This window comes from Ahaetulla prasina, chromosome 3 (genome assembly GCF_028640845.1).
Source record: "Ahaetulla prasina isolate Xishuangbanna chromosome 3, ASM2864084v1, whole genome shotgun sequence".
In the NCBI taxonomy this organism is placed as follows: Eukaryota; Metazoa; Chordata; class Lepidosauria; order Squamata; family Colubridae; genus Ahaetulla; species Ahaetulla prasina.
The window spans coordinates 128,455,771-128,471,424 of record NC_080541.1 but is presented as its reverse complement, the minus strand read 5'-3'; the positions used below and the strand labels follow the sequence as shown (position 1 = coordinate 128,471,424).

The window sequence follows — 15,654 nt, the reverse complement described above, 5'->3', positions numbered from 1 at the left end:
GATTGTCACTCTTGTGACTGGTCTCAACTTGGCCAGTCTGTGTAGTGGCTGTTTCTGTCACGGCAGAGGTTCTCTCTGGATTGTCACTTTTATCAGTTATAGCAGGACTTGTGTATTCTGAATTTGCTGTTGACAATTTTGTGACAGCTGTGCTTGTTTCTGGATTGTCACTCTTGTGACTGGTCTCATCTTGGCCAGTCTGTGTAGTGGCTGTTTCTGTCACGGAAGAAGTTCTCTCTGGATTGTCACTTTTATCAGTTATAGCAGGACTTGTGTATTCTGAATTTGCTGTTGACAATTGTGTGACAGCTGTGCTTGTTTCTGGATTGTCACTCTTGTGACTGGTCTCATCTTGGCCAGTCTGTGTAGTGGCTGTTTCTGTCACGGCAGAGGTTCTCTCTGGATTGTCGCTTTTATCAGTTACAGCAGGACTTGTGTATTCTGAATTTGCTGTTGACAATTTTGTGACAGCTGTGCTTTTTTCTGGATTGTCACTCTTGTGACTGGTCTCATCTTGGCCAGTCTGTGTAGTGGCTGTTTCTGTCACGGCAGAGGTTCTCTCTGGATTGTCGCTTTTATCACTTACAACAGGACTTGTGTATTCTGAATTTGCTGTTGACAATTTTGTGACAGCTGTGCTTGTTTCTGGAATGTCACTCTTGTGACTGGTCCCATCTTGGCCAGTTTGTGTAGTGGCTGTTTCTGTCACGGCAGAGGTTCTCTCTGGACTGTCGCTTTTATCACTTACAACAGGATGTGTGTATTCTGAATTTGCTGTTGACATTGTTGCTTCCGTGACAGCTGTGCTTGTTTCTGGAATGTCACTCTTGTGACTGGTCTCATCTTTGCTAGTCTGTGTAGTGACTGTGTCTGTCACGGCAGAGGTTCTCTCTGGATTTTCACTTTTATCATGTTTATCAGAAGTTGTTGGTGTTGTGTCTGCTCTACTGCTTGTATGTTTAATATCTGTTGTTACAGTCTCTTTTCTTGCAGTAGTTATATCTTTTGTATTAGTTTCATCCATTGCCGTACTTGTTTTCATTGTTGCTGTAACTTTGTCATATAAGTTAGGTTCATTCTCATCATCTCTTGACATTGCTATAGTAGTAGTAGCTCTGGCAGACATTCTTGTTATTGCTTTAAGTGTGGAGGATGTGGGGTTTGAAGAAATAGCATTTTCATGTTTCTTCATGGTTACCATAGTTTTAGTAGGCAATGATATCCTACTGGTTATAGAAGCAGCAGTAGATTGCAAACCTAATAGTTTTGTGGTAGTAATTTTGAAGAATGAAATAACATGCTCAGAATGGGGATTTGGGAAATAGCTAACATGATCACCCAGAGTTGTTGTAATACCTTTATTTCCTTGAGTTGTAAGCTCTGTAGTAGTCTGCTTTGTAGAAGTAGATGGCAGCTTCACAGTAGTTGTGGTAGAGGATGGTTTTGTGCTACTTGTGGTGGATGGCTTATTTGTGGTGGTGATGGTGGTAGTTGTGGGTGTCAGTTGTGTTGTTGCCGTGGTTGGTGGCAGCTTTGTGGTGGTACTTGTGGTGGATGGCAGCTGTGTGGGGGTGGTAGTAGATGGAAGTGTGGTGCTGGTGCTGGTGGATGGCAACTTTGTCGTCGTTATTGTGGTGGGTAATGTCTTTATAGTAGCAGTAGTGGATGTCAGCTTTGTTGTGGTTGTGGTTGCTGTGGAAGTCATTTTTTCCATTGTAGTAGATGGCTGCCTTGTGGTGGTGGTTGTGAGCTGTGTTGTGGTTGTGCCTGTGGTGGATGGCATCTTTGTTGTACTGATAGTAGTTGTGGTAGCCTTTGTTGTTACTGCATTGCCTTCCCCACTAGCATCATCCTCTGAAATCACTTTCACTGCTTTAGATGATTTTCTTCTTGATTTTGCTGCTTCACGAGCTTAAACAAAAAAAAAGAAAAGAAAAGAAAAAAGGGAAAGGAAGAAAATTAAATGTTCTATTTTTCATTCCCTGAAAAAAATGTTTCCCCTGTCAACTTTTCAACACAGTGCTTCAGGTCCCATACATTTAAAATGGTGAAAGGAATCACCAGGTCTAAAAGCATGAGCAACACATTTTGCAGATTTCTATTAAAATAATGCTAGTTGCATACTGATTAACTAACCAGCAGTTTGTGATATTTAGCAAAAATAATTCTGTATTTCGGAAGGGAAAAAAGAGGTTATGGAATGATTTGTTACTGATTGACACAATTCCTCTCATTGTATGATCCAATTAAAAAAATCTAAACTCAAAATACTTCAAAATATACAAGAAAGATACTTAAAGGAATGGAAAAAATGGATTGACTATATTCAAAGTAGACATCAGACTAAGAGTTATCAGACTGCTTTTGAATGATTATGATGTATTATTCTTGATTGTTTTGGGGGGAAGTTAGGAACGGATGAGAATTGTAGGAGTATAATTAAGTTGGGACGAAATTTTTTTAGCATATGTTTGTTTTATTTTTAACTATACCTTGTGCTCGTTCCGGGAAGTCGGGGGGGGGAGGGGGGTTGTGAAGGGAGGGGGAGGGGAGGGGGGGAAGGGGGAAAAATTTCTGTAAAACTTTTTGAATAAAAAAAAATACTTCAAAATATTATCAAAATATTTGAATGGGTTTATTCTTTTACCACACAGTTTTGCAATTACTGTAAACCAAAGGGCGGGGGAAAACTTTCATTTCTTTTTGCCTCAACCACTGGCCTTTGAAGTTAACTCTTTCCAAGGCTTCAAATATCATAAAACAACACTCCAGTAACAGACTAGGCAAATTTGAGATTCTGTGACTTCCTAATATCAACTTTACTTCTTCCGGGGTTTGTTTTTTTTACATGATAGAAATTGTTTTAAATGAAAACACGAAAGAGAAGTAAATGCTTTGTCTTCTGGCTTGTAGCTTTTCAGATTATGCTAAAGTGTTTTGGGTTTTGTTGACATCTACTCAATATTCCAAATAAAATCCTCAAGGTTTCTTTATACTTACCCTCTACTAGAAGATTAGCAGAAAGGTCCAAAGATGTGGTTAAAATTAAGTCAAGATGCTGGCTGAAACAGTGGAATTAAAGCTCTATCTGTTTTTTAATGTGCATTGCATATGCAACACATGTAGGACCAAGGGTGAAATACAGCAGGTTCTGACAAGTTTTGGAGAAGCAGTAGCAGAAATTTTAAGCTGTTCGGAGAACTGGCAGTGGAAATTTTGAGTAGTTTGGAGAACCGGCAAATACCACCTTTGGCACCCACCCCAGAGTAGGGTGGGAATGAAGATTTTGCAGTATCCTTCCCATGCCACGCCCACCAGCCACGCCCACCAAGCCATACCACGCTCACCAAGCTACGCCCACAGAACCAGTAGTAAAAAAATTTGCATTTCACCGTGTAAGACACATCCTCACATCCTCCCCTTATATTGATTTTTTGACTTTAACCTGAATACACCCTTAAAGATTAGAAACCATTATTTTTAAATTTTAAAACATTTTCAAGATAGAAAAACGTATATTACTCATATGTCTGCTTCAATGCAATCCTTATTCCTGGATGCTTAAAAATGATCAGAAGCCATACCTTTTTTTTTTTCTTCTTCTAATGCCTTAGCTTTCTTCTTTTTTGCATCCACAGTTTCTCCTAATAAAGCTGTTGCTCTCCGAATCGATGAGGATTTTGAAGAAGTAGAATGGTGTTCAGCATGCTCTACAGTCATCAGAAAGATAAACATTCTAGAGATTATAGTTCTTGTTCACGGATGGAGTCCCTTGGAAGGTGGCACACACAATTTGGGGATTTAGGTTGCATATGACCCTCCCTCCCAAGTTTTGTACATGGCCCACCAACGCTTCCAAATTTGATCCCACAGCTGTATTATTAAGAAAAAAAAACTAAAAAAAAAAAGTTTGTGCAGAGATTCTTCAACCCGCCTTAAAGTTTGTATTCAATGGTTCAGATTACGGTAGTCCTCAATTTATGACCAGTCACTTTGCAATTGTTCAAAGTTACAATAGACCCAAAGAAGGAGATTTATGATCTATAAAGTTCCCAATGGTTGTGGCCCCTCCACAGTCAAGTGGCCAAACTTGGCAACATGACCACATGTACAGCCATTTGCAGGATTCCAATACTGCATGATGGTTTTGCCAAACCAAACTAGCACTTCCAGTTTTTGGCAAAATCACACCACTAGTGTATAACGTAAGGCCATCATGGCAAACAACCATGATTGATAGATTCCATTCATATGTGAACAACTACCTGTAGCACATCCCTAAATTAGCTTCAGATAAATTTATCCTGATTAGCTGTAAAGCATGATTTGGGCCATGCTGAAATGTACCCAGGCTTTCTTTACCTCTCCTCCTCAATCCATAAATTTCTTCAAAGGCGTGGTATAGAAATAACATAACTGCTGATAAGCTTCTATTAGCATCAAAAATATTAAGCTCCATTAGATATATAACATATGGACAATATTGAAAGCAGGAAGGTATGACTTTTATATCTTTTCAGAGTAGAAACTGAAGGATCCTAAAATTCATCTTGAAGTTGACTCTTCATAAATATATAAACTTATTTATTTATTTATTGGAATTTGCCAAACAAAAAGGAGAACAAGAATAAGAGGATAAAAATACAATGACAGGGACTCTGTGGCTCAGACTGCTAATGCAGTCTGTTATTAACAGCAGCTGCCTGCAATTACTGCAGGTTCTAATCCCACCAGGCCCAAGGTTGACTCAGCCTTCCATCCTTTATAAGGTAGGTAAAATGAGGACCCAGATTGTTGGGGGCAATAAGTTAACTTTGTATATAAATATACAAATAGAATGAAGACTATTGCTAACATAGTGTAAGCCGCCCTGAGTCTTCGGAGAAGGGTGGGATATAAATGCAAATAAAAAAAAAAAGGGACGATAGGCACATTAGTGCATGTTTGCATGCCCCCTCTACTGATCACGTAAGTATGAAGTAAGGTCCACAGAAGTCAGTTTGTGACTGAAACTGTGAAGCTGAGTCAACTGAATCAGGTAGAACAACTGAAACTTTGTAGCTGAGACAACTGAATCAGGTAGGGCAGAGGTCTGCAAACTTGCCTCTTTTAAGACTTGTGGACTTCAACTCCCAGAGTTCTGGGAGTTGAAGTCCACAAATCTTAAAAGAGGCAAGTTTGCAGACCCCAAGGTAGGGCATTCCAGACTTTGACAAGCCTATTAACAGAAATCATATTTTTTACAGTCAAGTTTAGAACGATTTACATTGAGTTTAAAAGAAGTTGTTCGTGCACATATTAATGCGATTAAAACAGAAAAAGTCATTTACAGGTAAAACATTACTACATATAATTTTGTATGCAATACCTAGGTCTTACTGCAAGTGACACAGTCCTAAGTTATCCAAACCAAGAATTTTAAGCCTAGTAGCATAATTGTATATTAGTTCAGATTTTGAATGTTGATATTCCAAGTCAACATTTTTAGATACCTGCTGGACTATTATAATTTCCTACCCAAAAAATACTTACAAATCAAACTTTCAAGGTTTCTCTACAGGGCTCAGAATGAAAAAAAAAAGCCATGAAAATATAGGTATATAAGTATATCTGCATAATTAAGATTTTCATCAGCTTTTCTTTTTCCTCTCTTCCATCTTAAAATCAACTTTCAAAACAACAGTAATGAAATACAATGTTTTCTGTGTGTGTATACATATATATGGATGCATATTTGTCACACTATTTGCTTTTAGATTAAGCAACATTATGCAAAATGTAGACATGGATAAAGAATAATAAAGAATAAAGAAAGAATAATAAAGAAATTAAATGCATAGAATAAGGAAAACCAAAGCAAACATGGTTTAGATTAGGATCATTCACTATGCTTCATATTTTTCTGTCACAAAATATTATTGTTTTCATCCTATCGCTCACCACTTCATATACTGCTTTTGTTCTTTAAACTTCTTACCATTCTCTTTTTGAGGCTCATAGCACTCTCAGTTCTCTATTCTGGAGAATTAGGCCTTCTGCAACAATCTTGGGCAGTGAGAGAACAAGGGAACGCTTTCTGCTAAGGTCAAATGCAGTCCGTGACCAAAAAAAGGGGGACCTTCTTTGTTCTAAACTGCAAGTTGAGTAGGTGGATTCACCTAACTATTGCACACTTAAGTTCCAGAGAAATATACAGGATGGAGAAATATTTGGCTAACAGGCCGATCATGGCAATCAAGATTGCAAATTAGATTCTGTGGAACCCATTGAAAGGATGCATCATTGTGACTGAATTTTAAAAAGTGTTTTTCAATTTCAACTTTTGTCTTTTTCCCGAACAATGAGGTATAGACAAGGAAATTATATTTGAGTGTGTTTGTATATATGCATTTGACTGCTAAAAAACATTTATTGCTTTCACAAAAATTCAGGTAAGCTTTACCTTCCATACTTTCATGAGAAATCCTCTTGTGCTTCTTCTTCTTTAAAGACACTGGTATTGGGTTAAATTTAGGTGAACGTTTGGTTGTTGATTTTGGTTTGGAGGTTGTGGCTGGTGGCTTGGTTGTGGTGGTCGTTGCTAGAAAAGTTTTTATTTTTTATTTTTTTTATTTTGTCACAACAATATATATAAGCATCACATAAAAAGATTATATAGTACACTGCTCCTGAACAGTCAAGCATAAACAGTAGATCTCAGTTGAAATTGTTTATGTATAACTTACTTAGCTGATTTAAGTTTGCAATTATTAGCTATTTACTGTTTTAAACAAAAGACTTGTTAAAAGAAAGCCCATTTTTTTAAAAAAGGTCCATATTTCAGCTCTGATTTACCAAATTCTGTTCTCCCTCTACCATCTCAATAATTTTTAAATGAAAGCTTTGTAGCAGGAATATTTTTGTCTAACAATAGAAACAAAAGTAGAAAAATAAATTTAATTGCTGTAGACACAAAATAAGATACATTTGCTGTGATCAATGACCCACTTACAATATAACTTAAAATAATACTGTGTAATAAAAACCTACTATAATATTTTGCAGTCCAACAAATGACATATAGGGAAAAAAATGACATATAGGAAAAAAACCAAGATTTTGGACTTCTGTAGTTAATATTAGAATGGCAAACATATAATAGATATATTGTAGGTGGCAATCAAGTTCCTGGAATTCACTCAAGGAAAGGATAAATCAGCTGGCTTGCCATACTCCATGAAATGAGAAATTCCATACAGCCTAATCCACAAGGTCACAGCCTCGGGGAAACAAGCATATCATTAGGAAACTACTATACCACTGTGGAGTTTAAATCTTGAATCCTTTTAGAGTGAAGGACCAGTTATGTCTTGAAGCAGTAATATTTGCAAAAGAAGAACCTACAGCCATGATGGCGAACCTATGGCACATGTGCCACAGGTGGTATGCAGAGCCATATCTCTAGGCATGTGAGCATTGCCCTAGCTCAGCTCCAGCGTGCATGCGCGTGCCGGTCACTTAATTTTTGGGCCTTCTGGTCCCACTGGAAGTCTGGAAATGTGCCGTTTCTGGCTTCCGGAGTGCCTCTGCGGGGGTGTGTGGAGAAGGCTGTTTTCATCTTCCCAGGCTCCAAGAAAGGCTCTTGGCCCACCATGCCATCACATGCCAAAAGCGGGGGGACCACGAAGAAGTCACACATACATGCGAGAGGGGTGGAGCGCATTGAATTATGGGTGTGGGCAAGCGCGCATGCAAAAAAAAAAACCCGCACTCCCCCCACCTTTGGCACGTGACAGCTAAAAGGTTATCCATCACTGACCTACAGTGTACCTGTGGTTAAAACCTCAGTGATTTAAGAGACAGACCTATAGCTTCAATAATTCATCTTATCTCTTTGCTAGATGTTCTTGTAACAAAATCTGGAGCAAGCAATGTAAAAGCATGCTACTTTTATTGAGGGAATAAACATATGTCTGGTCTGTTTTTTTCTTTCATTCCATTGTATCTGATTCTAAGACTTACCTGGACAAGCCTCTTTAAAGTCTGGACAGCACTTGCCATATTTGTGACAATCTGGATCGCAGTCACAGAGTCTGCCCCGGACATATCGGTCAGTACAGTGTCCTTTACAGGAGAGTTCTACATGGGATAATGAAGGAACAGTAGCATTCTCATCTTCAGAATTGCAATTATGTCTTCACTACATTACTGCTGTCAAGTTCCAACATTGAAAATGAACATTGCTATAGAAGGGTAGCTTATTTTTAACAGTGGAAACACGATTGTGAATCCACATACTAGTCCCTGCAAACCCACTCATTCATCGTTGCAAAAAGTTGTAAAAAAAAGTATTGTAAAAAAGCCGTAAGTATAAACATTACACTAATTCATGACCTTGGAAAGTAATCATTAAAGCATATTATTTAGATCAGGGGTTTCCAACCTTGGCAACTTTAAGACTTGTGGACTTCAACTCCCAGCAAAGCTGGCTGAGGACCTCTGGGAGTTGAAGTCCACAAGTCTTAAAATTGCCAAGGTTGGAGACCTCTGATTTAGATGATACAACTACATGTTCGGGGAGTATATTTGTTTTCTGTTTTGCAATTGCAAAGCCCTTATTATTTAGCAAACTTGTTTATACCCTTTGGATTTTATGATGAAAGTTGCAGATAATGATAAGGTACAACATGGCATATGTCTTTCTCCCTATCTATTTTTCTATTTGAATATCAAACAGCTGTAGAACCCATCAGCAAGATATTGTGATAAAGCTACTGCCTCAAAGCCAAACCATCTGTAAAGTTCCCAGTTACAAAATGATTGAGAGATGATAGAACACCCACCCAGATTCTTCCCTATGTAATGCAATCAATAAGAAAGAGGGAGGACTGGAGAACATGCTTGTATTGACCTAACATTAGTTCATTTGGAAGTGATAGTCTGCCTAGTAATATCGGGATCCATCTTATATAATAGACAATACATGAAGTTTTGAGAGGTCATGATTAAATATGTGTAGACAGGGGCTCAGATTTCATAGTACAATTTTCAGAAAGTGGACAATTCCCACTATGGTGAGAATGCTATTCGTGAACTATATCTTGTTTGCTCCTAGGTGATATTTTATTTTATTATTTTATTATATTCTATTATTCTATTATTTATTGGAATTTGTCAAACAAAAACGAGAACAAGAATAAGAGAATAAAAATACAATGACAGGGACGATATGCATGCCCCCTCTACTGATCACTTAAGTATGAAGTAAGGTCCATGGAAGTCAATTTGTTACTGAAACTGTGAAAATTTGTAGCTGAGACAACTGAATCAGGTAGGGCATTCCAGACTTTGACAAGCCTATTAACAGAAATCATATTTTTTACAGTCAAGTTTAGAACGATTTACATTGAGTTTAAAAGAAGTTGTTCGTGCACATATTAATGCGATTAAAACAGAAAAAGTCATTTACAGGTAAAATATTACTACATATAATTTTGTATGCAATACCTAGGTCTGATTGCAAGCGACACAGTTCTAAGTTATCCAAACTGAGAATTTGGAGCCTAGTAGCATAAGGAATTCTATTGTATACAGAAGAGTGCAAGACTTTTCTCATGAAGTACTTTTGAACTCTCTCGATTGTACTGATGTGAGATATATGGTGGGGATTCCAAACACTCTAAAATCTGGTCTAGCATAAGTTTTATAACCTCTAATTAGCAAAACAATATTTCCAGAAAAAAAGCTTCGCAAAATTAAGTTTACAATTCTTAATGCTTTTTTAGCAACACTGTTACGGTGAGCTTTGGAGCATAAATTGTCAGAGATAAATACACCTAGGTCTTTAACAAAGTGAGGGTCATCTGCTAGATCAATGCCACCTAGCTTATACTTGACATTCTGATTATGTTTACCAATAGGTAAGACAGAACATTTATTAATTGAAATTTGAAGTGCCAAATAGATGACCATTCAGCCACATAATCGAGATCACTTTGCAAACAACAGAATTATCTGTTTTGCTTCCCTGAAGATTCCTGTACAGAAGCGTATGCATTTCAGTAGAGGTAGGTATATGTTTCTATATATGATTCTTATACATTTTATATAGGAGCTATTCACAGGATATGAAAAAGTCATTATTCCCAGAGGAATTATTTCTTTTGTGCTACAAGAACCAGTTCAGAGATTGCAAACATTCTCATTCTTAAAATGTGGCAAGGGATGGGCTGAATGAAACATGGTATAAAATAAATATGATAAACATCCAATTAATAATTGCAGCCAATTAATCCGCAGACACAGCTATTTATACAGTGGTGGGATTCAGCCAGTTTGCACCACTTCGGGAGAACTGGTTGTTAACTTTCTGAGCAGTTTGGCAAACTGGTTGTTGGAAGAAATCATTAGGGCAGAGAACCGGTTGTTAAATTACTTGAATCCCACCACTGTATTTATGTAACAGTTAGTTATGTTCTATCACTCTGAGGAAAACTGTCACTATTTTTCTAGTTTGAGAAAAGCTAAATATACTGTGTTCCTGAAGATCCCACAGATAAGTCATTATTTTAGTGGAACAGAATGTTAAACAGGTTGAGTGCAGACCTACCTGCCAGGCAAACCTGTTCGTAATCAGGACAGCATTCCTCATAGAGTTGGCAATTACTGTCACATTGGCAGCCAGGAGTCCTAGAATATCCTTCCGTACATCTCCCTACACAGCTTGATACACCTAAAAGCACACAGAATTGTCACACCAGATTGGTAGGTAAGGAGAGAATGAATGGTAAAGCATCAGGAGACAGGAGGATCATTTCCTCTAGAAATACAAATCTTAATTTCTATCTGAACACAAGCAATATGTCTTAAATTCACTTATGCCACAAACAGAAATGTTTTTCCAAGTAATAAGGGATTGGGATTTATTTATTTTTTTGGAGTTCTTACCAATAATTTTCCCTATGTAAACAATCATAGAATAGAATAGAATAGAATAGAATAGAATAGAATTCTGTATTGGCCAAGTGTGATTGGATACACAAGGAATTTGTCTTGGTGCATACATTCTTGGTGTACATAAAAGAAAAGATACATTTGACAAGAATCCTAAGGTACAACACTTTATGATAGTCATAGGCTACAAATAAGCAATCAGGAAACAATCAATATCAATATGAATGTGAATAAGGATACAAGCAACAAAGTTACAGTCATACAGTCATAAGTTGGAGGAGATGGGTGATAGGAACGATGAGAAGATTAATAGTAATGCAGACTTAGTAACTAGCTTGACAGTGTTGAGGGAATTATTTGTTTAGCAGAGTGATGGCATTCAGGAAAAAACTGTTCTTGTGTCTAGTTGTGTCTAGTAGTAGAAGTGAAACAGCATAAGAACAGTTTTCAGTAGATTGCTATCCTATAAAATAGTCTTGTCCGTTAACCATCTTTATCTCTGTCTGAATTCCTTGCTGAACATCGGAATGTGACACCAGCCTGATGGCCACAAAATGTACAGGGCCAACTATTTCTATAGCTGAAAACCAGAATAGCCTTCAGCCATCAGCTCTTGCAGAATTAACCATATTCCGAATTTGCTCAATGATACTTTTTTACTTAATAAAACATATTTATTTCTATTACCACATAATATAACCCTAGAGATGTGTTGAGGTTTTACTGTGATATTTTAATATGTATTGGTCTGCTGTTTTTACATCCACTTTACGTCTCTCATAGCAAAAGTAGTAGATTGGTCTTATAATTGCACAAAAGTAGCCCAAATATATCCACAAGGAAGAGCAAGAACAGGCAGCCACAGCATTATGTGGATCAGTGGGAACAGAGTAGTAAGCTGCGTATCATCAGCATACTTATGATACAGTACCTTGTCCCATGGTGTCAGATGATCTCAGCCAGCAGTTTTATGTAGATGTTGAAAATAATTAGAGAGAGTACTGAGCCCCAAGTAGTTATGGGTTGGACCAGTAGTGGGCTGCTGCAGGTTTGGACCAGTTCGGGTGAACTGGTAGCTGCGACCTGCGGGTGGCCACCCAGGTGGGCCCGCCCACTCGCCCCGGCACTATGCTGTCGTATTTAGTCACGTTTTTTAAGCCGTGTGCATGTGTGCAAGCCACGCACGCAAGCAAAGCGCACATGCGGAAGGCCGCACGCATGCATGGAAGGCGCACACACACATTTTTGGGGCTGGGTTGTTAATTCATGTGTCACCTGACCTAGACACATTTAAGCATAAAAGACACAGTCTTAAACAAATCTATTTTATTATAACAGCTGGGAATTACTTCATTCCCAGCTTAATCCAAATTATTTCCAAAACAAATCCTTCAGAAAAAGTCCTTCAGCTTTATCACAAACTTTATCTGCTTTGGCATCCTGCCAAAGGCTTTTCTTGGCAAAGCCCCACGAAGTTCAGAAACAAGGTACGCCGACTCAAAACAAATGTAGCAATGTTGCTTTCCTACAAAGAGCCGTTGCTGCTCTTTTAAGCCTTATGGGAGGGGCCAATCATCTCCTGGCTTTACTCCCGAATCGTCCTTTTTGCTTTAGCTGCTCTTGCCTTCTGGCAGCTTTTCACATGTGTGCACTAGGAACAGGCTCCTCCTGTTTCTCTGCCTCTCTGCTGTCTGCCTCAGGAGGCTCCTGAGTCCGCACATCGCTCCCAGATGTCCCTGGCCCCATCTCTGCCTCTAACGCAGAACCCTCATCTGGGCCTTCCCCTGACTCCAGGACTGGCCCATTATCTTCCCCAGCCTCCTCATTGTCCGACTCTGCTGCTAGCTCCGCGGGCTGCTGACGGATCACAACACCACCCACCTCTGGCTGGACCTCTGACTTCTATCAATACTGATTGGGACCAGCCTTGGAGAAAGAAACCAAATAGGCACAATACTTCACACTTGCAGGTCACCATCCTGGAGGCTTTCTCCAACCAGGTGGGACAAGAGTCTAATAAGTAAGTAGTTGTGTTGATACCCCACTTGCCTGTCCACTTCCTCAGGTCCAACAAGTTCAAACCGCTCCCAGATAATCAGACAAGTCCATTCCCTGGGCATCTCCACTGGACCTGCTCCTTGCTTGGCCTCAAACTGAGATTGGATCTGAGCAATTTTTTCCATCAGGTGTCTGATAAATTTCTCTGCACAACCCTGCAAGTGATTGTCCAAGTACTTTTCCTATGGAGGACTGGGTGACTTTGAACAGGGCCATTGGGTGACACACTGCAAATGCAATAAAATTGGAGAAATAATGATGCTTTGCCAGTGTTATTGCCATGAGGTAGGCCTTAACTGTGGCTCTGACCCATGTCTAGTTGAATTTGTTCTTAGTTTTCCTCCAACACCACTCAACTGTCTTTTGGACCTTTCCAGCACTGTTGTTGTATAGTTACATTGCAACTCTAAGTAGAATTAAGCTTTGTCTCTGTATGCATGTATGACAGTTTACCCTTTTTGAAGTTCTCTAAAGTAGAGAACATAGAATTAAGGAAACTTCTCATTCCAACCTCATTTCTAGTATCTCTCTTTAGTATGCCATTAATAATGAATGTCTGGAAATGTCTATATCAATGTATATTGTACTTGCGAGGGTATAATAGATTTATTAAATATGTATATAGTTGTAGGGGTAGGAGTAATAAAGTATATACTTGATATATAAGGAATTAGGAGATATGTAAATTTGTATATAGACTGAGGAATATATGATATAGTAACTTGAACCTGACGTAAATGTTAGAAACCAGAGATGTAGAGCAATGTCCATTGTTTTTGTTTGTTTTTAAAACCAATAACTTTTTTTCTAAAATAAAAAAAATATGTTTAAGATGATAGACCATATAATAGAAAACTTTGTTCAGGACAGATATCAAAGATTTTGAACAAAAGCCAGTGTGAGAAATGCATTAAGCTTTCATTTGAAAACAAACTTACCTTATTTTACAGTTTTAAACCAAAATGTGTAAGACAAAACATAGAAAGCCTTCAAAATTTTCTCCTCCTTAAATTGTATAATATAATGCACAATTATTAAAGTATACCTATTTTAAAAAGTATATTGGGCAAACATTTTTATGCATAAAAATGCATAACATTAGTGCAAAAATTGAGCACATCAGGCCAAAATGCAAACAAATGTGAGAATGTCTGGAGAAATATGCGCAACATACATAAGGCAAAGTTTTAAAAGAAAATCTCTCAAATGAGAGTGCCAATTGGATGGACAAAAATGAAGCAGTGAGTCATTCAGATTGGCAGATTACCAAGCCTTAAAATCTATATGGTGAGTCCTTCCTATCATTTTAGGTGAAGGAAAATTAATCACTAAGGGGAAAAAAAAATCTTTCATAACATAACATAACATAACATCAGAGTTGGAAGGGACCTTGGAGGCCTTCTAGTCCAACCCCCTGCCCAGGCAGGAAACCCTACACCATCTCAGTCAGATGGTTATCCAACATTTTCTTAAAAACTTCCAGTGTTGGAGCATTCTCAACTTCTGAAGGCAAGTCGTTCCACTTATTAATTGTTCTAACTGTCAGGAAATTTCTCCTTAGTTCTAAGTTGCTTCTTTCTTTGACCAGTTTCCACCCATTGCTTCTTGTTCTACCCTCAGGTGCTTTGGTGAACAGCCTGACTCCCTCTTCTTTGTGGCAGCCCCTGAGATATTGGAACACAGCTATCATGTCTCCCTAGTCCTTCTTTTTGTTAAACTAGACATACCCAGTTCCTGCAACCGTTCTTCATATGTTTTATCCTCCAGTCCCCTAATCATCTTTGTTGCTCTTCTCTGCACTCTTTCTAGAGTCTCAACATCTTTTTTACATTGTGGCGACCAAAACTGGATGCAATATTCCAAGTGTGGCCTTACCAAGGCATTATAAAGTGGCACTAACACTTCACGTGATCTTGATTCTATCCCTCTGTTTATGCAGCCCAGAACTGTGTTGGCTTTTTTAACAGCTGCTGCACACTGCTGGCTCATATCTAAATGGTTATCCACTAGGACTCCAAGATCCCTCTCACAGGTACTACTATTGAGCAAGGTACCACATATATGGTACTGGTGCATTTTGTTTTTTTGGCCTAAATGTAGAACTTTCAAGTGACATCTCTCTGGGTAACATAAATACAAGTACCAGTTGTAAGATTTCCTGTGCATGCACTTTTCCCCTCTATATTCATTTTCCTTTTTTCCTCTTAAACTACTGTATAAAATTCCATTTAAGCAGGCTATAGCCTGAGCTGCCAGTCTCAAGCCATTCTAAAATGCTGTTTTTGCTTGACATTTTACGGTACCTTGTGAAGAAACTTGCTGCATTAAGGACAGTGACAATAAAAGTAGGGTGATCTGGTACATATTCCATGCCATGGTGACTTTTAATGTGCACTTCTTTCCTTTAAACAATAAAATATTATTTATTATAATATGAATAATGCATTTATAATAACAAAAGTACTTCAGAACTTTACATTTATGCACAAAAACATATATAGTTCATTAAACGTTAAAGGACACTTTCTTTAAACTATGATGGCGTGTATGTGTATGTGTATATATGTGTGTGCACACATACCAATATATATGTGTGTGTGTATATCTATATCAACATACACTCACATGCAAGCATACACACATACACACATACATGCATACTAT

The 15,654-nt window shown here is 38.1% G+C and overlaps 1 protein-coding gene across 2 annotated transcripts in view; it reads right to left on the bottom strand.

Moving 5' to 3' along the window:
* Positions 1 to 15,387, bottom strand: part of PRG4 (proteoglycan 4) — a 34,187-nt gene extending 18,800 nt beyond the window's left edge. The window contains exons 1-6 of one of the 2 annotated variants that reach the window (XM_058177866.1): positions 15,294 to 15,387; positions 10,589 to 10,711; positions 8,002 to 8,118; positions 6,443 to 6,580; positions 3,585 to 3,710; positions 1,357 to 1,911 (exon numbers count right to left, since the gene is read on the bottom strand). In XM_058177866.1, coding sequence (XP_058033849.1) covers positions 1,357 to 1,911; positions 3,585 to 3,710; positions 6,443 to 6,580; positions 8,002 to 8,118; positions 10,589 to 10,711; positions 15,294 to 15,366 — 1,132 coding nt within the window. In that variant the 5' untranslated portion in view covers positions 15,367 to 15,387. The remainder of the gene's footprint in view (positions 1 to 1,356; positions 1,912 to 3,584; positions 3,711 to 6,442; positions 6,581 to 8,001; positions 8,119 to 10,588; positions 10,712 to 15,293) is intronic. The other variant, XM_058177867.1, reaches the window with a different exon arrangement.
* Positions 15,388 to 15,654: the final 267 nt, after the last annotated feature.